The sequence below is a fragment of the Scyliorhinus canicula genome, chromosome 15, assembly GCF_902713615.1.
Source record: "Scyliorhinus canicula chromosome 15, sScyCan1.1, whole genome shotgun sequence".
In the NCBI taxonomy this organism is placed as follows: domain Eukaryota; kingdom Metazoa; phylum Chordata; class Chondrichthyes; order Carcharhiniformes; family Scyliorhinidae; genus Scyliorhinus; species Scyliorhinus canicula.
In genome coordinates, this window is record NC_052160.1 from 48,901,997 (window position 1) to 48,928,236 (window position 26,240).

Sequence of the window (26,240 nt, forward strand, 5' to 3'; positions counted from 1 at the left end):
CCGGGATTCGAACCCGGGTCCTCAGCGCCGTAGGCAACAATGCTAACCACTGTGCCACCGTGCTGCCCTGTGAGACAGCAATGCTAACCAGTGTGCCACCATGCTGCTCTGAGATGTTACATTTGTCATCGATAGTGAAGAAAAATGCAAAATACCTGTTTAATTCATTCACCATAGATCATGGATATTTAAGTAAACGCTGCCATGAATAAGAGACAATTTTAGTGATGCATACAGGATTCTGAAGAGGCTTGATAAGGTAGACATTGAGAGGTTGTTTCCCTAGGTGTAGAATATAGAATACAGGGACATAGCTCTCCGACTCCCCAGATGCATTTTCAATAGGACCAGTGCTCAATTTGTTTTCTCTCATACTCTAGTTTTCCCTTCATTATCTTTAAAAAAAAAATAAAGTTAGAGTACCCAATTATTTGTTTCCAATTAAGGGGCAATTTAGTGTGGCCAACCCACCTACCCTGCGCATCTTTGGGTTGTGGGGGTGAGATCCACACAGACACGGGGAGAATGTGCAAACTCCACGTGGACAATGTCGCAGGGCCGGGATTGAACCTGGGTCCTCGGCGCCACGAGGCAGCAGTACTAATCACTGCACCACCGTGCTGCCCTTCCCCTCATTATCAATCTTTTGCCATTCTGTCATTCTTTGATGTTCTTTATATTCCCGTACCAGCCTCCCCGGAATGTGACGACTAGAGGCTTTTCACAGTAACTTCATTGAAGCCTACTCGTGACAATAAGCGATTTTCATATTCTTTCCAATCCTCTAATCTGCCACTCGTCTTTATGCAAATATTTGCTTTTTCTATAATTTTAATATTGTCTTTAACTTTTTTAATTAACCACAGATTATGTTTTTGCTATTGAGAAACATGGGCAAAGGGCCAGGGTTGAAGAGAAGTATCCAGCAAGCTGAGCACAGCTTGTTATATCATCCATTGTGGTGGAATTTCCCAGTGAAGTTCACAGTCTAAGCACACAGTTAAAAGAAAGAGCATGCATTCATAGAGCACCTTTCAAGTTCCAAAGCACTTTACAGCTAATGAAGTACTTTAACTTTGGTCACCATCGGAAAATTGCCATCCAATTTGATCACAAGGTCTCGCCATCAACAATGTGATAGTGGCCACGTCATATGTTTTTGTAAGGGATCAATATCATCCAGAGCAATGAGAAGAACTCCCTAAAAGTTTTCAAAGTAGCATCATGGGATTGTTTATGTCCTCTTGAGCGTGCAGAGGGGCCCTCGGTTTAACTTCTAATTTGAAAGCTAACACCTCTGACCGTGCAGTGCTCCCTCCATAATGCACTGGAGTGTCTGCCTTGATTACACACTTATCATATCTGTTGAGTAGAGCTTAAGCCAACAACCTCTGACTCCGAGGTGAGAGTGCCATCATTGTTAACTTGAGAATTGACCAGCTGGATGAGGTACAGGAAGGCTGTGGGCACCAAGGGATCTGTACCCCAGCATGAGCTCTCTGGACAGGAAGGGGCATAGGAAAGATAAGCAGCTTTATACTAAGGCAAAGCGTACAGCATTAAGTGTTTCCTCAAATGAATTTTTCAGAAACTTAAGTAGTGACAAACTTGAGACATGCGTTATCTTAATCTACAGAATGTAATGTTTAATTAGGCAATAAATTATCAACATCCACCCAATATTTGACCACTGGGGTTTTGAGTAAAGATTGATTCAGGGGTCGTGTTCAATTAAAATTTTAATTGAAAGTTGAATGTGACTTTATTCTGAAGAATTGTCAATTTATGTGCTTGAAAGAAGCATAACTTCACACAGGATTATCATGTCTGCATGTGTCAAAGGATTTAAATGATAAATGTGAGTGCTATATCTCATTATTTCTAAATTTAACACATCCATTTGGAGAGTGGGTGGGGGCTAATACTGTAATAATGCATTTGTGGCTAGTAAACAGGTAGCTCTCATTCCGAGCTCCATAAGTGGGTGACTGGTATTGTGGATTAACAGGAAAAACTGTACAAAGAACAAATTAATGAGTTGATGTTGGATTATGCAAATTAATATAGTAATGGAATTGGAAGTTGCATGCTTCAGTGCTAACGGTAGATTACTGCATAACTGCAGTCCTTTTCTAAGCACTTAATTCTGTTCAGTATTAACCAGTCGGGAACATTTGATCTGCAGAAAGTGTTTGCTTGCTTTAATATGCCACCATTCCTTGCTTTTCCATCCCCTCCTGCTCAATGTCGACTACTGCCATAACTCAGTTACATGGTCATCTGTTAAAATATTGAAGCATCACAACCTAATCAGGTCTTATTTTTCTTTCTTTCTTATAAATTTAGAGTATCCAATTCTATTTTTTTTAAATTAAGGGGCAATTTAGCCTGGCCAATCTACCTACCCTGCACATCTTTGGATTATTGGGATGAGACCCACGCAGACATGGGGAGAATGTGCAAACTCCACGGGCAGTGACCCGGGATCGGGATCGAACCTTGGTACCTTGGCGCCGTGAGGCACCAGTGCTAACCACTGCGCCACCGTGTTGCCCAGCTAATCTGGTCTTCACCTAGTTTCAGCAGGGGCTGCTTTGCAGAGAACCCTTGGGAAGTTCTTCTCCTGGCTGCTTGGAAGTTTCAAAGTCTAAACATTCATACTTTAAAATGGAAAGAACTCAACACAAAATACTACCTGTTAAATGTGTCTCTTTGACCAAGCTTTTGATTACCCATCCTGTTATTTCTTAATGTGGCTTAGTTTCAATTTCTGTTTGATAATTGCTCCTGCGAAGCATCCTGGAACATTATGCAATGTTATAGACATTATATGAATGCAATTTATAATACAGTTCCTCAGTCAGGCTCCAAGAGTAGGCAATTGTTGTTATCCATGTGAATGGGGAACACAATCTGGATCCATAATCCAAGTGATGCTTTCCTTCCAAGCTGAGGTGATATGGTGAGTCTTCAGGATACTGGAATCTGTGCCCCAAAATGGCAATGCCACCTTTCACCTACTTAATCATTGTTTCTCGGACTACTGTTGATGGAATATTCTGCCCATTGCTGACTAGGGTATAGTTCTTTTTAGTATATATTACATTAACCCTATCTGTTAGTTAAAAGAACAACAGCTGTTAATTACTGAACAATATTTTTCTGTCGTCTCCTCCTCGCATGCAGCAGTGTGATGGGCAAGCGTTGTCAGAATCTGCTGCTTCAAATATACTTCCATGTTCCAGAGGTTATCCGCCACGTCAACCTCCCAGACTCTGTGCTGAGCAGTGATGGCACCGCTGATGGAAGTACCTGCAAGGTATGAAGTGTTGAGGAATGGTTTCCTCCTCAGGCGCTACACATTACAGAATGAACATGCATCAGGCCTATTCAGTTAGTTCCATTTTCCTGCCATTTCTCCACAGTCCAACAAATTTTTCAACTTCATATATTTATCCAATTCCTTTTCAAATGTTACTGTTGGATCTGCTTCCATTGCCCTTTCAGGTGTCACATTGCTTGCTGAATTTTAAAAAAAGCTTATCAAGAGCAGCCTTTGAAATACATTGCAAAACAGCTGTCCCTTGAGGTCCTCCACTTTACAGAGTGCAGTGTTTAAAAATTGCTAAAGAATACACTGTCTGATATACACCTCTCTGAGGAAACTATCATTAACAGGTTTTGTAACCTAGGAATGTAGGAATTGGGAGCAGACGGAGGCTATTCAGCCCTTCGAGCCTGCTCCGCCATTCAATCAAATCATGGCTGATCGCTTCCTGGTCTCAAATCCACCTCCCTATCTTTTTTAAAATCAGAAATATATCTCATCTCCTGGAAACCATTTAAACATAGAATTTACAGTGCAGAAGGAGACCATTTGGTCCATCGAGTCTAAACCAGCCCTTGGAAAGAGCACCCTACCTAAGCCCACACCTCCACCCTACCCCTACCCCACACCTCCACCATAGCCAATCCACCTAACCTGCACATCTTTGGACTGTGGGAGGAAACTGGAGCACCCGGAGGAAACCCACGCAGACACGGGGAGAATGTGCAGACTCCGCACAGTGACCCAAGCTGGGAATCGAACCTGGGAACCTGGAGCTGTGAAGCAACTGAGCTACCCACAGTGCTACCGCGCTCCCCTCATGATTCAGCGAGTTCCATGAATTCACCACCCTCTGCAAGTCGTAGTTCCTCCTCATCTCTGTTTTTAATCTACCACTTTCTCAACCTATTTCTGTGACCTCTCGTTCTAGATTTCCCCACAAGGGGGAACATTTGGTCTAGATTTACTTTATCAATGCATGTCGTCCTCTCTCCAGCAGAGGGAAGGGAGGCAGAAGTGGTGGTTCTGGATGCGTTGAAGGCATTTGACCGGGTAGAATGGAGTTATATGATGGCAGTATTCGAGAGGTTTGGGATTGGGTCACAGTTTGAGTCATGGCCGCGTCTCCTATATAAGGAACCAAAGGCTAATGCGCAAATGAATAATTTGAATTTAGGATATTTTGCATTGCATCGGTGTATGAGGCAGGGGTGCCCCAAGACTTCCCCTTTTTGTTTGCACTGGCTAGAGAATCCTTGACCATTGTTTTAAGGAGCTCAGGGTTGTGGAAGGGTACAGTGAGGGATGGGGTAGAACATAGGGTGTCCTTGTATGCAGATTATGTGCTCCTACACGTTTCAGAGCGGAAGGTATCGATGTGGGGTATAATGGTGTTGCTCCAGAAGTTTGGGAAGTTTCCTGCGTAGATGTTAAACCTAGGGAAAAGTGATGTTTTCATGGTCTCCCTACTGGGAGTGGGAACGAGGGTGGGAGGGTTGCCATTCCGCTAGGCAACGTCTCACTTTGAGTATCTGGGGTGCAGATGGCTCAGGACTTAGCACGGTTCCAGAAGTTTAACTTTACTAGTTTGGTGGGGAGGGTGAAGGCTGATTTGGCACGGTGAGATAATCTCCCTTTGTCATTGGCAGACCGGGTACAGGCTGTCAAAATGAATGTGTTGCCGAATGTGTTCCTGTTTCTGCTCCAGTGTTTGCCCGTCTTTCTTCTTAAATCGTTCTTCAGGGGCGTGGATAAGTTGATCTCTTCTTTCATTTGGGGGAAAGCCCCCAGGATTAGAAGGATGATATTACAGAGGGGAAGGCGAAAGAGGGGACTAGGCCTTCCAAACTTGCTTTATTATTATTGGGCAGCAAATGCTGAGAAGGTGAGACAATGGTGTAAGGAGGGAAAGGCTATGTGGGCAAGGATGAAGGCGGGCTCTTGTAGAGGGTCGTGGTTGCGGGTGTTGGCAACGGCACCGCTCCCGATGGCCCCAGGAAAGTATTCGGAGAGTCAGGTGGTGGTGGCCACATTGAGGATTTGGAGACAGTTTAGGCTACACTTTAAATTGAGGGCAGGGGCAGTGGGGATGACAGTTAGGGGCACTCGCGTGTTCGGGCCAGGAAGGATGGATGCGCGGTTTGGAGGTTGAGAAGGGTATCAGTGTAATGAAGGATTTGTTTCTTGGGGCACGATTTGCGAGTGTAGAAGAGTTGGGAGAGAAATATGGATTGTGTCAGAGAGAGGGGTTTAGGTACATGCAGGTACGGGACTTCGCAAGGAAAGTGTTCCCGACATTCCCGGTAGCGCCGACTACTTCGTTGTTCGAAGAAGTGTTGTCAGCGGGGGAACTAGAGAAAGGAATCGTCTCGGCGATTTATGGGAGGATGGGGTATCCATGGAGGGGATTAAGGTGAAATGGGAACAGGAGCTGGGGATGGTGCTTGAAAAGGGATTGTGGTGTGAGGTGCTACGGAGGGTGAATGCTTCGACCTCTTGTGCGAGGTTGGGGCCGGTTACTACTGAAGGTTGTATGTAGGGCTCACCTCATTAAATCAAGAGTGAACCGACTGTTTGTGGGGGTAAGGATACCTGTGAGTGATGTGGGAGGGACCTCGCAAAGCATGTTCACATGTTTTGGTCCTGTCCAAACCTAGAACAGTTTTGGAGGTCGGTATTCAGGAGAGTTTCAGGGGTCCTGCATGTGGATGTGAAGCCCGGCCCCCTGGAAGCCATTTTCGGGGTTTCGGACTAGCTTGAGCTCCAGGCGGGCACAGAGGCAGATGTCTGGGCCTTCGCCTTGTTGATCGCTCGAATGTGGGTTTTATTGGAATGGAGCTCAGCCTCTCCATCCTGCGCCTTGGCGTGTCGGGGGGGATTTACTGGGGGTTTTGATCCGAGAGAAGGTAAAGTTCAAACTGAGGGGGATGAAGGAGGGGTTCTACAATTGCTGCGGTTTGTTTATTATGCATTTTCAGGAATTGGTTACCGTTGATTTTTGGGTGGGGGGCGTACGTCTTGTTTGTTTGCTTGTATGTTTGGGGGTTGCTTGGGCTGATTGGGTGTTGTATTATGAAAGTGTTGAAAATTTGTTGAATAAAAAAACTTTTTAAAATAAATGGACTGGGCTTGAAGTAATTGTAATGTATTTTGTACGGTTTGAGGGGTTTGTTCGAAGGGTTTGTTTGGGTTTTCTGTCGCCATTGAGTATCTGTGAGGCGCAGTGATTAGCACTGCTGCCACACAGCACTGAGGTCCCAGGTTCTTCGATCCCGGTTCTGGGTCACTGTCCGTGTGGCATTTGCACATTCTCCCCGTGTTTGCGTGGGTTTCACCCCACAACCCAAAGATGTGCAGGGTAGATGGATTGGCCACTCTAAATTGCCCCTTGATTAGAAAAAAATAGTTGGGCACTCGAAATTTATTTTTAAAATAAATAAAAAATAAAAGAAGGTGGTTATTAGAGGGGAGATTATTTCTTTCATGGTGCAAAAGGAGATTAGGGAAAAGTTGGAGAGGTAGATGGTGGTGGATGCCATCTTGGAGGTGGACCATTAATATTTGGTCACTCAGACACCAGAATTACTGGCTAGTCGGAAGAAGTTACAGTTGGAGTTTGGGCTGCTGTCAACAGATAGGGCAATGCGCCTACTGTGTCATTCGAGGGGGGACTTTTTATGAACATGGGGAAAAGCTAGTCGCTTTATGGTGCACCAGTTGAGGCGACAGTCTTCCACTCGGGAAATTGTGCAGGTTAGGGATGCGGGTGTTGAGTGCTGTCCGCCCCGGCCAAAGTTAATGAGGCGTTTTATCAGAATCTTTACGAGTCGGAGCCGCCGGAGGATGGGTTCTCAATGTTAGAGTGTTTGGACAGTTTGGTTATTCCGGTGGTGGAACAGGAGAAAAGGGAAGAACTGAAGACTCCTCTGACTTTCGAGGTGGTTATAGAGGATATGGATTTGATGCGCCGGGGCTGGATGGTCTCCTGATTGAATTTTATAAGAAGTTTGTCGGGTTGCTGGCCCCTTTGCTGTTTTAGATGTTTGAGGACTCATGACTGGGGATGTTGCCGGTTACACTGGTGCAGGCGACGATCTCCTTGACGTTAAAGAAGGATAAGGGTCCAAGGGAGTGTGGGTCATGCCACTTCGTTATTGAGTGCGGATGCAAAGTTGTTGCCAAAGGTATTGGCTAGGCACAAGTGTCCATGCAAACGCGAGAGACACGAGACGAGACTGTCCCTGCTATTGTTTGTCTTGGCAATTGAGCCTCTACCCAAAGTATTGGTGTCATCCCTGAAGTGGAGGGGGCTAGATGGAGGGGAGTGAAAGCTGAGAGTGGCATTGTACACAGACGATATGTTGCTGTATGTGATGGGCCCCCTGTTCTGTGTAGAGGACATAATGAAGCTGCTTGAGCGGTTTGGCTCCCTCTGAATATAAATTGAACTTGGCTAAGAGTGAATGCTTTCCGGTGAATCTCCCAGGGAGCGGAGCCAACCTGGGGAAGTTGCTTTTTCATGATCTGGGAGTCCGGGTGGCCCACGATTGTTAAATTTTGGGGACCTGGTTAAAGCGGTGAAGGCTGAACCAAAGTGGTGGGATAGCCTCCCAATTTATTATTGTCACAAGTAGGCTTACATTAACACTGCAATGAAGTTACTGTGAAAAGCCCCCAGTCGCCACATTCCGGTTCCTGTTCGGGTATATAGAAGGAGAAGTCAGAATGTCCAAATTACCTAACAAAAGCACATCTTTCGGGACTTTTGGAAGGAAACCGGAGCACCCGGAGGAAACCCACGCAGACACAGGGAGAACGTGCATACTCCACACAGACAGTGACCCAAGCCGGGAATCGAACCTGGAACCCTGGAGCTGTGGAGCAACAGTGTTACCCACTGTGCTACCGTTCTTTACTATTCATTCCAACTCCCTAACATAAACTGCCCTGTTTACTGATCTAAATGTGACAGAATTTATTGCAGTTTAGATATTAAGCTATCTATTCAGAAGGATTGCTTTCATGTTAAACTAATTATTTGTAATAATTAGTACATACATCACCTGGATTCGACTGCTATCTAACACTTAATAGACCTGCACCCAGTTTATGTTCAAATATATATTCTTCTTGTTCCATTGCTTCTTGGTTGACTGGTTTTCTGAATCTGAGTAGCTTTTATGTTTGAGTTGATTTCTGGATACTGAAACAGTCTAGGGTAAGCAGCTTTTACAAGCGTGTTTTTTTTCCCTCTTTCCCAGCTGGACGCACTGGTCCATCGGTTGCTTACGCTGCTCGCAGACACCAGCGACTCAAAGATGTCATTGAATCGAATGGCTGACGCCAACATGGCCTGCAGAAAGTTGTCAGTGGCACATCCAGTTTTATTGCTGAGGTATTCATATTTCACTTTTTTAAGGATACTTATGATGGCTAATATTTTAATTTCAGCGTTGCTCTGATGCATTGGGTTGTTTGCTTCTGGTTGGCATCTTCTGTCACCCCTGGTTCCCACTCTCGCAACCGTTTTTGTCTTTTATCAACGGCACTGCAATCATTCCTTCTCGAAACTTCTATTGAGTGGGTGAGTGATGGTTTTCCCAACGGAAGGGCTGTCCGGGTTAATACTCCCAAGGGTAATGACTGATGGATCGTAGTCCTAGTCTTCTGCCAGTGGTCCATTTGTTCCTCTCCCCTCAAACCAAACACAATTTTCCAAACAAGAATTGTTTATAAAAATTGGTTTTCTACCATTCTGTGGGTGAATCCGCCGGGTGGGAGAATCGCGGGAGGGTCGTTTTTCACGGCAACCCGCGATTCTCCGACCCGGATGGGCCGAGCGGCCGGCCGTTCCCAACCGGTTCACGGCGGCGGCAACCACACCTGGTCACTGCCTGCGTGAACATGGCGCCAGCAGCTGTTTTGTGGCTTGTGGGGGGCGGAGAGGGGAGTGAGCACCATGACCGTGCTCGGGAGGGGACTGGCCCGCGATCGGTGCCCACCGATCGTCGGGCCGGCATCTCAAAGGGACGCACTCTTTCCCCTCCGCCGCCCCGCAAGATCAAGCCGCCACGTCTTGCGGGGCAGCGGAGGGGAAGACGGCAACCGCGCATGCGCGGGTTTGAGCCGTCACCCGTCGTGACGTCAGCCCTGCATGCACGGGTTGGAGCCGGCCAACCCGCGCATGCGTGGCTGACGTCATTAGGCGCGTCGACCGCGTCATTCTCGGCGCGCCGGGCCTTGACGCCAGCAACAAGGCCCGGCGGCCGAGATTCACGGCACGGCCCTCCTAGCCCCCCGGCGGGGGGAGAATAGGGGGCCAGGAGCGGCCTCCGACGCCTTTGTGAACCTCTCCGGGTTTCACAACGGCGTCGGGCCTGGCGGAGAATTCCGCTCATAATAGCCAATTCAGACATTTCCAATGTGTTGCATCGAGAGGCATGGAGCAACGGCAGGTAAATGGGTTTACAGTGCAAATCAGCCAGGATCTATTTGAATGGTATAAGGGGCTTGAGGAGCTAAATGGCCTCTTCCCGTTCCAATGTACTTGACTTTTAGCTGACTTTCATGTGCTTGGTCTTTATCCATGAGTATTTGACCTGAGAAGTGATTATTTAGTGTCTATTTTGTTTTACTTTTCAGACATTTGCCCATGATTGCTGCCCTGCTGCATGGAAGAGTTCACTTGAATTTCCAGGAGTTCCGTCAGCAGAACCATTTAACATTCTTCCAGCATATTCTGGGGATTATGGAGCTGTTACAGCCGTATTTATTCCAGAGTGAACACCAGGGGGCAATGCAGGATTGCCTTCTCTCCTTCATACTGCTCCTGCAGGTCAGTGGGACTCGGGCTGGAATATTGGGAGTTCATGTAGTCCCACTGCAGGAATAGATAGATGTTTGGCGCTTTTGCATGAATTCTGCTGGATTAATATATTTACCCAGTGTAGGGCAGCATGGTGGCTCAGTGGTTAGCGCTGCTGCCTCATGGTGCCGAGGTCCTAGATTCGGTTCCGGCATGGGTCACTGTCCATGTGAGGTTTTCACATTCTCACCGTGCCTGCGTGGGTTTCGTCCTCACAACCCAAATATAGGCAGAATAGGTGGATTGGCCACTCTAAATTGGCCCTTAATTGGAAAAAATGAATTGAGTACTCTAAATTTATTTTTTAAAAATAAAAATATATCTATATGTATTTGCCCAGTGTACAAAAATAATGATAAGCTTTACTGGTGTCAAAAGTAGGCTTACATTAACACTGTAATAAAGTTACTGTGAAAATCCCCTCGTCGCCACACTGCAGCACCTGTTCAGATACATTGAGGGAGAATTCAGAATGTCCAATTCACCTAACAAACACGTCTTTTGGGCCTTGTGGGGAGAAACCAGAGCACCTGGAGTAAACCCATGCAGACGAGGGGAGAACGTGCAGACTCTGCACAGGCAGTGGCCCAAGGCGGGAATCGAACCCAGGTCCCTGAAGCTGTGAAGCAACAGTGCTAACCACTGTGCTACCGTGTCACCCTAGGTCCAATCATGGTTCACCCTTCCCCATCTTCCCTGTACTAAGTTGCCTGGCCACAATTGGGTGTAGCAGGTGGAATGTAGTGTGTGGCCTCAGTTCCCTGGATGATCAGTCAGTCTGCTTCTGAGTGTACTGACCTGGAAAATGGTTATTAATGGACTTCAGGTGAGGGTAGGATTTAGTTCACGGTGAAGCCTCCCATTTCGAATAGCCCACCAATATAGGAACATATGATTAAGGTTGGCCAATCAGTCCCCCAGGCTTGATCTGCAATTCAGTTCAATCATGACCAATCTGTACCTTAACAATTGCTAAACAAAAATCTATGAAGTTAATGTTTTGAATTTTAAACGGACTGATCAACTTTTTGGAGAGGAATTTCTGGATTTCCGTTACGTATAATCTGTATAATCACTGTCCATGTAGAGTTTCCACATTCTCTCCGTGTCTGCGTGGGTTTCACCCCCAAAACCATGTTCAGGTTAGGTGGATTGGCCACGCTAAATTCTCTTAATTGGAAAAAAATAATTGGGTACTCTTTTTTTAAAGAAAAACTTGTAGTCTGTATAAGTGTCTCCTGATTTAAAAAATATTTATTTCTACTCTTTATCAACTCCTTTAATCATCTTCAACACCTCAATTTGATCACTCTTGATCTTCTAACTTCAAAAGAGTAGCTTCCAATAATTCTATTATGAGGGAGGTGGGGTGAGCTGAAATGGCAAACAGGATTAGCACAAGTTGGAATTTTGACTTCTCACTCTGCTACATCTCACACTGCTACTTCTATTATCACTTCTAATGTCGTAAAATATCCTATCAAATAATATTTGACAGCAATCCATCTAGGGAGATACCGAGTCAGGTGAGATAGATTTTAAGAACGACTTTATGTTTAATCTTGAGTTCTTTCCATTTCAAAATATCAGTATCTAAACCTTGAACTTGTACAGCAAAAGTATTTTTGTTGCTGCTGTTTGAGATGAGCAACCTCGTGTGAGGGCTTTGTTGATGATCTATACAATTTACCCACTGGGCAGCTGAGTAGCACAGACTCTGAGGGCCATAGGTTCAGGCTCTGCATTGCCCTGAATTTGCAGATCTCAGTCAGCAAAACACATGCAGTCTGCTTCAACAGGCTTTTGCACTCAGGTTTAGGGAGAAGAGATTCTGTTTTTGATTGTTATCCTGCAACTTCTGACAAAATGCAGAAGTGGCCACTGAGATTGGAATCTGGCTAGGCTGCATTAATATCCAGTTAAATGGCCGGTGAGCATAGACTCCCACAGCTTAGAATTGAATGGTGCTGGAAAGTGGCTGGCATCTTGGGTTGAGTCTGTAATTGGAGGAGAGCCAAACATCGGTACGTGTCGGGGGGAATGTATTAAGTCTCTGCATCACTGCTCTGATTGTCAATGGATAATTTTGAATTCTTTTTCAAACAGAATTACGGGAAGTTCTCCAGACTGATTGCTTCTTTCATCAACAAATGTGTGCATTTTATTCACAAGTTTATAACTTACAATGCAGCAGCAGCTGTCCCATTCCTTCAGAAACATTCGGATGTGCTCCAGTGAGTATTCCTTTTGCTATATTGAAGGTGAATTGTTGGAAGGGGAGATTAAAGAAGAATGCATCATTAATGATGGTTGTTGTCAATCCAAAGTACCTCTCCCCTCCTGAAACCATCCCAAAAAGATTCAATCCTTGGGTAGTCACATGGGTTGGCTTTCGATTTATCCACAATTTCTGGAACGCCCACCCACCCAAAAACTGGAGGTCTGGCATGATTGCTAAATCAAGGTTCTTTTCTCACTGCATTTCATTGTGTGTGGGAAATACATGGGCTATAATGCAAACATCAAGCCTTGATCTGGCCACATGCTTTGGCGGTGTCTGACTTTGGATGGGATAGGGAAAGGAAAGCTATTTGGTTGATGCTTGAATAGGGAATGAAAGGCAGCTGCAGAGCAACATCCAGAAATAGTCGGAGCTCAGGTTTGACCAAGTGGGATTGGGGGTGGAACTTCAGATTTGACCAAATTGGGCAGGAAAGTGACTGAATTGAGAACCAAGGAATGTAACTTGACCTGGTCTGAAGACCTAGCCAAGAATTGGAACTGAAGGCCTGTGGGATGGAGGTTTCTGGGAGCAGAGTGAAGGTTGTCCTCCAAATCCATTGGTTAGCCAGCCTCAAAATGATGGTTGAAGAATTATCAGTCATGACCCCTTCACCGACTGTACCACTGAGTTACTGAGCCAGTAGTGGATAGGTGCAGAGCATTGCTCAGGATGTTGTCCAGGGTGAAAATGTTTGCTTAGATTGAAGTCCAATTCTGATTTATTTTTTTTCCAACAAAACCCCAAAATTGAACAATTAACGTCTTACGAAGGCAGCATCCAATGGTGAAGCTTGTCTTTGTTTCACATCTTGGAGTTTCCAACGTGCCAGCACAAAGCATGCAATGTGTTGCAAGTTGAGGTTAACTGACACAACGGGAGGAGTTGAGTCTGGGACAGAGTGCAAATTATTTCAAGTAGGGTTCCTGCCCCTGATTATGATTCATAATTGCACCCCCACCCCCCTCGCCTCCAGTTCCTCAAACACAGTCAAAAACATCCCCCACCTTTCCTCAAACCCCCCTGAAGAGCCCCTTAACTCGTACTTTATCTTCTCTAATCACGGGAAGTCGTATAGGTCACCCAACCAAGCCGCAACCCCCCCCCCCCCCCGGTGGCAATGAAAATGAAATGAAAATCGCTTATTGTCACGAGCAGGCTTCAATGAAGTTACTGTGAAAAGCCCCTCGTTGCCACATTCCGGCGCCTGTTCGGGGAGGCTGGTACGGGAATTGAACCGTGCTGCTGGCCTGCCTTGGTCTGCTTTAGAAGCCAGCGATTTAGCCCAGTGTGCTAAACCATCACTCCAGCAAAATTTGCCACTGTGCAATCAGAGAGGCGAAGGCCAAGGCATCGACCTTCCTCCTCTCCATGAGCTCCGGCTTCTCTGAAACCCCAAATATCGCCTCTAAAGGGTCCAGGTTTATCTCCTCCTCCACTACCCTGGCTAAGACTGCGAACACTCCCAGAATCTTCCCAATTTTTGCGCAACCCCAAAACATGTGCGCATGATTCACTGGCCCCCGCCAACAGCTCTCACACTCATCTGCCATCCCCTGAAAGAACCCACTCATTCTCGCCCGCGTCATATGCACCCTGTGCACCACCTTAAACTCCATCAAGCTCAATGTTTACCCTATGCACTGCCTCACTCCATGTTCCCTAATTGATCTTCCCTTCCAACTCCACTTCCCATTTCTCTTTGATCTTAACCACCCATTCCCCTCCCTGCTCCCCCAGCCACTTATATATATATATATATATATATATATATATATATATACCCAATTCTTCCGTCCCTGCAGATACCTGAACTCGCTCTCCCTCGACGGCTCTACCCTCTCCCTTAGCTCCTCCAGACTGGCGAACATTTCCTCCAAATACAAATCTCTCACCTTGACCAGTCCCACTTCCCTCCACCTCCTGTATACACTATACATTTCCCCCCCCCCCCCCCCCCCCCCCCCCCCGGCTCAAACCCATGATTCTGACACCGAGGCGTTAGCACCAACATCCCTTCAACCCTAAAATGTTTACTCAACTGATTCCATATCTTCACTGTGTACTGCACCACCGGGCTACTTGAATACCTACTCTGAGCCATTGGCAACGCTGCCGTCACCATAGCCCTCAAACTAGACCCCTTACAAGATTCTTCCTCCATCCTGACCCACTCTACCCCTTCTCATTCTCACCGCTGCCGCACCTTGTCCACATTCGCCGCCACTGGTTTTCTGAGGACGAGCTTGGGAGCACAATATTCCTGACCTAAGAAAACAGGGTAAATAATCACTCCCATTTAGTCAGAAACTGGCTGGGTCCTTGTAAGCAAAGTTATGGCACTCTTATAAAGAAATATTTGCATTTCTATAGTACCTTTCAAAGGTTACCACATGAAACAAGAAATTCACAGGATTTGTCCGTTCTTTTACCTGCTATTGGTGCAAAGCAAATCTGCGGCAATGATCATCCGCAGTGAGTTCATAGATCTGGGCTGTGCCTCACTGGGTGGTAGGCCAAAATGTGACTGGCCTCTGTCCAGCAATGACCAGGAGAAGCTTCACTCATTTGTCAAGTTCACTGGGTGGCCTTGGACAGGGAAGAAGACACCTTTCTTTAAAAGTAAACAAGCCTTTGAAGGAAATCTGTCTCCATTCCCCCACCAGCCACTCCCACCAATCAACGGTGAAGGCCAAAGTTTTCTGACCATTCACACCGGCGGGATCTGTTCGTCCCACGGACGCTGACGTCCCGCTGCAGATTTCTTGGCAGCATGGGAGTGCTTCAGTAGGAAAGCCCATTGACAACGGCAGGAGTTTCTGGTACAATGGCGGGCCGCCTGCACCGTCGCGTGCGTGGAAAATCCCACCCTTTGTCTCTTTTGAAAACAAATCTCTTTCTTTTGAAACATCGTACAGTTACCTATCACGGGAATATCCAGAGATGGCTCTGCTGAAGTCCCTGCTGGCTGGATTAACACTGCCGACTCGGGGCGGACCTGTTGAGGAGAATGCAGAGGATGAGGATGGGGGTGAGTGCTGGTCTCCTGGTCAATATTCTTCTGGAAATCAAGTGTATTAACCAGTGGTGGGGGTTTGCAGTGTGTCAAAGGAAGAGGGAAGTGTTTTTTGTACTTGTTGTGGAATCATTTCTGTTAAACAGTTCACGTCTGCCATACCAGGTGTTAGTGCGGTATGCTTCCAAAACACGACAGAGATGTTACCAAGTTTACTCTAGGACTTTCAAACAGATGGAGGAAAAACAAAATACCTGAATTTATTTTGCATTTTGTGACCTTGGGCATTTCCAAAGTGTTTTATAGTCATTCCAGTGTAGTCACTATTGTAAAATAGGAAACTTGGCAGCCAATTTGCACACAGCAAGTTCCTATAAACAGCAATCTTTTTGTTTTAGTGAAGTGGTTCAGGGATAATATAGGCCAGGACAGAAGGGAGAGTTTCCCTCATCGTCTACAACTAGCGACATGGGATCTTTTACACCCACTTGTGAAGCCTCAGTTTAATATTTCACCCAAAAGTTGGAATCTTTGTCAGTACAGCACTCCTTCAGTACCGCATTGGAGTGCCAGTTTTGATTGTGTGCTTAAGTCTGAATGGCAATTTGAACTCCGAACCATCTGACTCAGAGGCCACTGATCCATGGCTGACTCATTGAAATTGCTGAACCTCATTGCCTTGCTACATCTCTGCAAAGTTTCCCCACTTTGTGCCCAATGGCTTGCTTTGATTGGCAGCAACTGTTATGTAGCCAGTTTAACAGGGCAGTGAGAGTTGGGGAAGTTTCTTCTCTTTTTTTTTCTCTTTTGAACCCTGGAAATAGTTTGAGCTTAACTTCTTAGTTCAGAAGTCAGAGCTGCAGTCTGCCTGTGATATCTTTGACATAGTGTGTCTGGGCTATGCATCACAGCTGGAATGAGACTGGGTGGCAGGCACTCAAATGTAAAACTACAGGTGCAGGCAGTGTCTGTTCAGTCGGAGATGAACTGCCTAGCAGAGGCTTTCATCATGGGAGCTTGTGTTTGAGACCTCTCCAGTTTCTAATCACATGTTCAAGCAATAATTCTGTCTCTCTCTCTATCTCTCTCTCTCTCTCTCTATCGCAGAGGACGAAGCACCAGGCTCCCTTCCGCTGGTCAGTTTTTCTGCCATAACACCGCTGACCTCAGCCGAAGTGGCACCTTACCTCCAAAAGATTGCGAGAGGGCGCGCTCTTGAAGGTAAAGCAACCAGTGATGTAGGCCATACACCAATCTGTAGATTTGAGTAGAATCTGGATAAATACATGAGGGAGAAAGGAAAGAAGGACATGATGATATTTTACTTTCTATGTAAACGGCAATGCTAGTGTGCCTTTCAAATACAAAAAGGAAAGACTTGCATTTATATTGTGTCTTTCACAACTTTAGGATGTGGCCAAGTGCTTTTCAGTCAGTGAAGTACTTTGTAAGTATAGTCAGCATTGTAATGCAGGAACTTGATCCCAAAAAAAAGACCAAATTCAGACCAACAGAATCTGCATACAGGACTCTTTGGGCGAGAAATTAATTCACGTAGCGCCACTTCTGATGTGAAAATGAAGCTACCCTGATGCCAGACAGCCAGACCATGTACACGTCAGGAAGTACGGTAGCATGGTGGCCATGTTACTGTACTCCTAATCAAGAGATGATTCAAGTCCCTGCATGTCATTTGGGGAATTTAAATTCCATTAATTAAATAAATCAGAATGAAACGGTACCATCATAAATGATGACCACATAACTCCCAGATTGTCGGAAAACCCATCCAGTTCACTAATGTCCGATAGGGGAGGATGTCTGCAGTCCTTAGCCGGTGTGACCTCCAGACCCACAGCAATGTGGTTGGCTCTTAACTGCACTCCAAAATGGCCCAGCTAATCACTCTTATGTTATCAAAACCACTGTGACAGAATGCAGTGGTTCCATAAACATGACTCTCCACAATCTTCAAACAGCAATTGAGGATGAGCAATAAAAGCTGGCCTTACCAGAGGTGTCCACAGCCTGTGACTGAATTAACAAATAAAAAAGCGCAGCAGGTGATGCAGTGGTTAGCACTGCTGCCTCACAGCGCCGAGGTCCCAGGTTCGATCCTGGCTCTGGGTCACTGTCCATGTGGTGCTTGCACGTTCTCCCCGTGTTTGCGTGGGTTTCGCCCCACAACCAAAAGATGTGCAGGGTAGGTGGATTGGCCACGCTAAATTGCCCCTTAATTGGAAAAAATGAATTGGATACTCTAAGTTTATTTTTAAACAGCACAGCTGGCATGACGCTGGGCTACCAAAATTAGGCACAGCAGGCCCTGATATGCCTGCATTCTCCAGAAATGAGGAATGGGGTACGAGGCAACAGGTTGAAACCTGTAGTAGTGTAATTTAAAGGGCCAGGCACCATGATTGCTGTTCTTGGGTGCCTGAAAGTAGGAACTCAGAGAAAGGTTGCTATGGGATAAAGTGTGTGGTGTTGGAAGCAAAAAGTCAATGGTCACACCATCGGCACTCAACATGCCAGATAACAAACAGAGTGGGTCCCAATTGAGAAATAGCAAAAGTCTGGAAGGTGTGGTTATCCTCAGTGTTGTCAGCGATGTCTGATTCAGGACATGTCCCCTTTTTTACAGCACTAGCTGTCGTACGTTAAATCTAAATGTCCAGTTTGAATGTTGGGAGGGGGGGGAGCTGTCAGTGTTAGGAAAGAGCTAATGTTCCCCAATGTTTAATTGGAGCTTTATTAGTTTAAAAGACCACACTTATTGTTTGATTGTATGGGATACAGGTGTCACTTTGGGGAAGCAGAGAAGCGATTATTGAACACAATGGGCGGGATTCTCCGACCCTTCGCGCCGGAATCGCTCCCAGCGCGGGGGCGGAGAATAGCCGTTCACGATGGAAATCCGATGCGACGGCGCTTCCGCTGACCCGCCAGTCTCTCGCGTGCGGTCGATGCGGCACCGGTCAGGAGCCGTTGGAACAGGCCCCCGCGGCAGTTCTCCGCGGTCGACCGGCTGAACCCCCACCGGCGTGATTTACATCTGGTACCACCCAACGGGAGCTCGGACCCACAGCTGCGGAGGCGGTCCTGGTGGGGGGCGGGGGGAATTTTATTTTGAATATATTCAAGAGGCGGCTGGACATAGCACTTGGAGAGAATGGGATCAAAGGCCATTGGGAGAAAGCATGATTAGGCTATTGAGTTGGATGATCAACCATGATTGTGATGAATGCCAGAGCAGGCTTGAAGGGACAGAGGGTCTCCTCCTGCTCCTATCTTCTATGTATCTATCTGTGTATGTATGAATCTGACTCCGGGAGGGGGGCTTTAGTGGCGGGCAGGACCTCGATCGGGGGCCACCAATCGGTGGGCCATCGTGATCTGGGGGGGGATCTACCTTATTCCACGTGGGCCCGCTGTGTATCTCCGCCATGTCGGCGGCGCCCGCGCCGAGGTGGGCCGCTGCACGCATGTACGGACCCGCTTGTGGCCGCTGTGCGCATGCGTGGCCGGGCGGTCTGGACTGCAGGGCCCCGACGACAGCCAGAGCTGAGCGACGCACGCCGGCCTGCTAGCTCCCTGGAAAATGGAGAATCACCCCGGACTTCCGAGGAAAATGTCCAGAGTGATCCCAGCCCGTTTTCCAGCGTGCGTGGGGACTTAGTTCCCAAAAGGGACAATCCCGCCAATAAACCTGGAGCCGAAGAAGCCAAGACTTGTTTCCTAGCTCTCATTATAGTGTTATCATCGGAGCTTACAGGATGGTGAACTAGGTAGATCCTGGAAGAGGGATCTCTTGGCATCTACCAAATGCGCTGCCTTTTGGGCACAACGCGGCCGGTAAATCGCACCCAGAAACATCATTATGTAATGCAAATTGTTGCTGTAGAGGAGAGTATACAGACAAAGTGCAGTGGTTTTGCAGTCAGGAGACATATTTGCACCTTCAGAAACAATCCTGGTCCTTTGCTTATACCCACACCCAATGACAACCACTTGGCAGATCGCCAAAGCCGAGTATCTAGGTGCGAAAGGGAATCGAACCAGAGTTCTAGTCGATAGCGTGGCTGGAAACAGCCCGCTAAAAGCATTCGTTCCGGGACTCTGTTCTGATTTGATTAGATCACACCCTATGTAGGAAAACATCCCAAGGTGCTTTTTAGAAACATTATTAAACAAAATCTGAAAAGTGACAAAAGAAATGGGTTTCAACCAATGCTTGATAGGAGTAGAGCCCATGAAAGGATTTGAAGCAAGAATCAAATTTTAAAATGGTGACATTGCTCGACCAGGAGCCGAGGTAGGTCAGCAAGCACACTGCACGGTTTGATGTATTCCATAGCATGTCTCTGTTTGTCTGCTCAGATATTCTGGAAGTCCTGACTGATATTGATGAGATGTCAAAACGTCGAGTGGAGGTCCTCTCCTTCTTTACTGTAAGTAGAAAATAAACTAATTGTCTCTCAAAGCAAACAAGATTCAACCACAGTTTGCCTGCAGCATTTAATTAGCTCTAGAACTGTATAATGCTCTGCACTGTTCTAACAAGTGGAGCTGACTGATTTGATTGCAGCTAATAATGTCTCTAGCTGTGAATTGTCGGTGCATAGCCTTCAACAGAAAGCTGTTGTAAATATTGAAGCTGTTTGATGTATTTGTATTGGCAGCAGTGGTGTGATGTAAACGAGGCAATGTTATTGCCCTTGGAGGAACAGGAACTTATTCCCTTTCTCTCTTTATCTCACTCTCTCGGTGAAGTCTTAAGCCTGGTGACACTACAATTTACAGACATTGGTTACAAAACCTGGTATCACTTCCCACTTTTTCTGGCTATAAGCTGACTGAGCACTGGGCCCCACCCATAGAGACCATAAATGCTGCTATCCATACACTGAATAGTAACAAATACATGCTTGGGTAGTGGACTGGGTTTTGTGTTTAAATACACAGGCAGCGTTCTGTACTGACAGCAGGGTCACTGGATGCACTATAACTCTGACCTGATATTGATGCACATCACAATAATGCCAGTCAAAGCCCTGATTTTATTCCAACCCACCCAGCAAGGATGTTGTTTTGGGTGGGATGCCCAATTTAGAACCCTCAATTATATGTTCTATTGATATTAACCAAGTAAAATCAGGTGGGGTTTAAATTGGAGGGCTGACTCTAAGCTGTCTCCCATTCTCCCGATAACTCATGATCTGGCATATTCCCTAAATCTACCATTATCATCAAGCTGGGTGATCAACCTGGTTCAATGAATAGTTCAGGAGGGCATGCCAAGAGCAGCACCAGGCATACCTAAAAATTAGGTGTCAGCCTAATGAAGCTACAACACAGGACTACTTGTATGCCAAACAGTGGAAGCAGTGTGAAATAAGCAGAGCCAAGCGATCTCACAACCAGCAACTCTTATCTAAGCTCTACATCCTTGCCACATCCAATGGTGGACAATTAAACAGCAAACAAAGAGGCGGCTCCATAAATATCCCCATCCTCAATGATGGGGGAGCCCAACACATCAGTGTGAAAACAAAGCTGAAGCATTTGCAACCATCTTCAGCCATAAGTGCTGACAGGATGATCCATCTCTGCCTCCTCCTGAGGTCCTCAACATCACAGATGCCAATAATCAGCCAAATGCTATTGGAGAGAAAAACAAAGAGCAAATGAGAACAAGTTATAGAGAGTATTGGTGGGGCTGCACTTGTAGTACCAAATGCATTTGGTTCCATTAAGTAAAGAAGGACATCCTTGGTCGAGAGAGAATGTAATGAAGATTCACTAGACTATCCCAGTTCCAATTACACTTGATCATTACTCACTGAAGTTTAGAAGAAAGAGGTGATCTAATTGAAGGATTTAAAATTCCTAAGGGGCTTGTCAGAGTAGATGCTAAGAAAATGTTTCTACTGACTGGGAAACCAATAAAGAAGGAAGGATCAGCCACTTCAGATTGAAATGCGGAGAAATTTCTTTATTCAAAAGAGTTGTGAATCTTTGGAATTCTGTACCCCAGAGCTGTGGATACTCTGTCATTGAGTATATTCAAGATGGATGTTGCTAATTTTTTGAGGAAATTGAAGGACATGGGGCTAGTGATGAAAGATGGAATTGAGTTGGAGGTTTAGCCATGATCTTGTTGAATGCTGGTCCAGGCTCAGAGGGCAAAATGACCCACTTTGGCTTCTATTTTTTATGTTCTAATGTTACCTGTGAGGTATAAGGATCAGTGCTGAGCTTCGGCTATTTAGAAATCATGTTAAGACTTGGAGAAAGAGATCACGTGTAACCAGCTTTTTGACAATACAAAGTTATTGGGAACGCAGGCTGTAAAGGTACAAAGTGTACAAAGAAGGATGGGTTAAGAGAGTGGGCAAGAAGGTGGCTGATGGAGTGAATGGGGTGTATTTACTTTGACTAGAAAAATAGAAAAGAAGAATACCTTTTAAATGATGAAAAACATGTTAGATTACATTGTACAAAAGGATTTATTTGGGTGTCCTTGTACAAACATGGCAGTATATCAAGTAATTAGGAAGACAAATGGCAAGACGGCTTTTATTACAAAGGGAGCTTGGAGTAAAAGAGCAAGGAAATCTCGCAGCACTTGTGTAGGATTTTGGTGAGACCATACCTGGAGTACTGTGTACAGTTTTGGTTTCCTTGCCAAAGGAAGGGGCGCAACAAAGATTCACTAGGCCAATTCTTGGGCTGCCTTGTGAAGAGGGATCGAGTTGAATAGAATTAGAAAGATGAGAGGTGATCTCATCAAAACATGCAAGATTCTGAGAGGGCTTGACAGTGTGGACGCTGATAGACTGCTTTCCCTCTGGTGCAGGGTCCAGAACCAGGGGCATAGTCTCAGGTTAAGATGAGGAAACATAGGATTTTGAAGCTCTTGAATTATCTACCTGTGTGAGCTATGAATGCTCAGTTGTTGAGGACATTGAAGGCTGAGCTTGATAGATTTTTGGACTATGTCTGGGAATTAAGGAATATGGAGGTAGTGTGGGAAAGAACATTTGAGGACTAAGAGCAACTGTGATCTTGTTAAGCAGCAGAGGGGCCATAAAGCCTACTCCCTTCTAAACCATGAATATTTTTGTTTGATACACTGCTGTTTCCGTTCGTTGTTGATTAGAAGGCGCCAGTAAAACTCTGAGCTGATGTGAATGTGCTGCTGTCAGACCACAGCATGTCCCTTCCCTACCTCCAAGTCAGTGAGTTCAGCTAACAGCACTTGGAAGTGACCCAACAATGCAGAGTCCAGCCAGGTTTAAAAGACAGTCAGGGGGGCAACCCTCAGCCAGGGCATTTTCCAAGCTTTCACTGTGGCGTAATATTTATTTATTGGTTTTAGAACGTACAAGTAGAGTATGGTGGAGGGAAATTCTCCTTAGGGTGAGTCCTAAATCATAGTCCTCAACCTCAGCCACAAAACATTCAATTGCCCAAGCTCGGATCTGGTGGTCTCGTCCTGTGGAAAGCTGTTGCTTTATAAAAAGCTTTCTTGTTTTTCACAGAATGATCTGCAGCGGCTGATGAGCTCCCCGGAGGAACTGTCTCGAAATGCAGCATTTGTCTTGGCCATGAGGAGTATCCAGAGCAATCCACGGTAAATTTGACATGGAGGGTAAAGCGGACGATGGCCGTACATTGATACATCGCCCGGCACAATGCCAAAGCACTTTACAACAAATTAAGTAGCCTGTTCTAATAGTAAACACAGCAATTAATTTGTACACAGAAAGTTCCCACACTCAGCAATGAGATGATGATCAAATTATCTTTTTTTTGTGTGATGTTTGTTGAGGGTCACATTTTTGCAAGGGCAACAGGGAGAACTCCTCTGCTTATCTGGGCTTCAGGATTAAAATTAAGTCCCCGGAATTAAGAAAGGTACGGGCTGATTTGGAAATTTTGGAGCTAATGGGGAACAGAAACGGTAGCGAGACAGAAACCTTCCGCTTGTTCGGGAGACTGGGATTAGGCAATATGGTCTGAAAGTTAAAGCCAGAACTTTCAGGAGTGACATATGGAAAGACTTCTCTATACAAAAGGTGACAGAAGTTTAGAACTCTGATCCAGAAATGGCAGTTCAATTGTTAAATTTAAACCTGGTATTGCCAGATTTCTGTGAACCAAATGTATTAGTGGATAATGGAGTTAGACTAGATCAGCTGTGATTACATTGAATGGCAGAATAGGGCTCGAGGGGGAAAATGGTCGCCTCCTATTCTATGGTCGTACTTCAGAATTGTGGTGTGGTATTTTTTTATGTCCACCTGGAAGGACAAGCGATCTCATTTTACCATCTCACATGAGAACCAAGGTAGGTTAATATTTTCCGGGTTTCCTTCTTCCCATGCACTACTTTGGACAGGCTGAGGCATACTTAAAAACCTGAGCTACTCCTGTTCGTTCTGTGCTGTGTCAGGACGGTGTGCTCACACACCATCAGGCCGGACTCTCTATCTCAAACATCCCGAAACAGTGCCGAGTGGAGATGGATGCATTTCCATATAAAGAACACAAATGCATCATGAGGTTCCTTGCTTCATGGTCGCACCATATTACTGTTTGCTATGCTGAAGTCTCTTCCTCTTTGCAAAATAAACACACTGATAAATGTATGTGGTTTCCTCTTGCAGCACTGCCACCGACTTTCTTTCAACTTTCATGTACTGTCTTGGCTGTGGAAATTACGATGTGGTGCAGACAGCCCTAAAGAACCTTCCGGAATATACACTGCTCTGCCAAGGTGAAACTGCTGAGTCTCATATGATTTATGTGAGAAATATTTAAACCCCCCCCCCCAACCAATCCCAGTGCAGTTTTTCCCTTCTTTTCTCATATAGGTGCTGATGGATATCATTAGTTCATTTCCATCCTCTTGTTCACAGAGAGCATTGTAGCCATGCCCATAGAGATCCACTCTACTGTAAGTGCTAACAGAAGTACCTATCACTAACCCTGGAGTGTTGAGTTTAACTAAAATATTTGTAATGCCCTGCTTCACCACTGAGTGGAGATTGAGTAACTCTGCACAGCCTGGTGAACTTCTAGGTCTATATTGATCTATAATGTATTGACCAGTATATTTACCTATCAAACACCATGAACTCCTTATTTATATATGCAGGTTTTGTCTTGATGCTATTATTGAACAATTTATTTACTTTGATTTGGATGTTTGCGGCCTTGTATCTTTGACTTGTGCCAGTTGTTCACTCTTGTATCACATTCTCTTCACAGAGCATGCAGGGGTCCTTCTTCATAAAGCCTTTCTGGTCGGGATGTACAGCCAGCTCGACACAAGCCCACAAATTGCAGAGGCCATGAAGGTTCTACACATGGAAGCCACGACTTAACGACTGAGCTGTATAAGAGACTGTGGGCTTTGGTGAGAGAAAAAACATGATTAAAGGCATTGTGGGGGAAGTACTTCAACACAGTCACCGGCCTCTTGTACGTCCCACAAGAAGTCATCAAGAAAGTGTCAACCTCTCCAGGATATTGCTGCTCTAGGGGGTTTTTCATTGGCGTTTCAAGTACAAATTTCATCAAAGCTAATGGGAATTGTGGCATGAATTTTAAGTGATCGCTGCACTTCGATTCATCAGGTGAAGCCCTTTACCACATTTTTGAGAGACACAAAAATGCACTATCTAAAATCATGTTCTTTTCTTCTCTCTCATTTTCTCTCACACTTTTTCTCTTTCCCCTTTCCTTTCTCTCGCTGTCTATGCCTCAATAGAGATGGACAATAAGGTGATGTATAAGATCAAATTCCATTCTCTCACATTTCTGTCTTTTTCTCTTTTGCACAATCCACTAATTTGGGCGTGATTGGTGGGGACATGCCTCTCAATGTTCCACTTTATTCAAGCTGCCCGCACGTTAAAAGTCAAGAAAAGCAACAGTATTGGTGAACAGGTCTCCCAGTAGGTTCCCGGTAGGTTCACCAGTTTCAGTTCATAGAGTAGAACTAGGTTCTACCTTTTCAACAAACTGCAGGGTAAGCAGTACAGCTCAAATCGGACCCCGGCAAGTTAAAGCCAAAAGTGAGATGGTGGTATAACCCTTTCTGATTATTACTATCAACATCCAGGACTCTACAGTGCAGATTTTAAAATGGATTAACCACCAGACACTCTCTTCATGCACCGATAACCACACAGCACTGAATAGATGCTAAAGAGTTGGTGGTCTTCAACCAGAAACAATTGTGTTTCAGTAAGATTCCTTGGACGGACAGTACAGAGGACTGATGAAGCCTTGTGAATGTGTGGGCCTGCGAAGCAGACCAGGATAGAAGTATTCTCTCTGTTTAAAGTTACAGCAACATGGACCCCATAAAGAAATGTATCTTGGCTGCTTAACCTTCTGTTTAAACATTGTACTTTTGTTAGGAAATTTTTATTAAAATGGATGTTTGGTGAGAAAGAAACACGAGTCACTTTTATTTGCTACAATAAGGCAGACTGAGCAGGCAACTTTTCAGAATGATTGACAGGAGCCTGACCATTTCCCAGCACAAGCTGAAAGTGAAACAGTCACAGAATGTTATATCAAAAACTATTATTGATGTACTTAAAACTGCAAAGCATTTTCACTGGAGCTGATTCTCTGGAATCTTGATATTATAAAAAATAACACTAATGATAATTTGAACTCTTTCTGGGACTTCTTACTGTATATGTACCCAGCCGTTGAGGCATAACTGTCA

General features: G+C 45.4%; 1 protein-coding gene across 3 annotated transcripts in view; it reads left to right on the forward strand.

Moving 5' to 3' along the window:
• The window catches only part of ints1 (integrator complex subunit 1), a 129,515-nt gene extending 103,554 nt beyond the window's left edge, over positions 1-25,961 (forward strand). For all 3 annotated transcript variants that reach the window (XM_038820962.1, XM_038820960.1, XM_038820961.1), the window contains exons 39-48: positions 3,187-3,319; positions 8,590-8,723; positions 9,971-10,163; positions 12,300-12,427; positions 15,393-15,505; positions 16,598-16,711; positions 19,871-19,941; positions 23,035-23,126; positions 24,163-24,272; positions 24,767-25,961. In XM_038820962.1, coding sequence (XP_038676890.1) covers positions 3,187-3,319; positions 8,590-8,723; positions 9,971-10,163; positions 12,300-12,427; positions 15,393-15,505; positions 16,598-16,711; positions 19,871-19,941; positions 23,035-23,126; positions 24,163-24,272; positions 24,767-24,882 — 1,204 coding nt within the window. In that variant the 3' untranslated portion in view covers positions 24,883-25,961. The remainder of the gene's footprint in view (positions 1-3,186; positions 3,320-8,589; positions 8,724-9,970; positions 10,164-12,299; positions 12,428-15,392; positions 15,506-16,597; positions 16,712-19,870; positions 19,942-23,034; positions 23,127-24,162; positions 24,273-24,766) is intronic.
• The last annotated feature ends 279 nt before the right edge of the window (positions 25,962-26,240 follow it).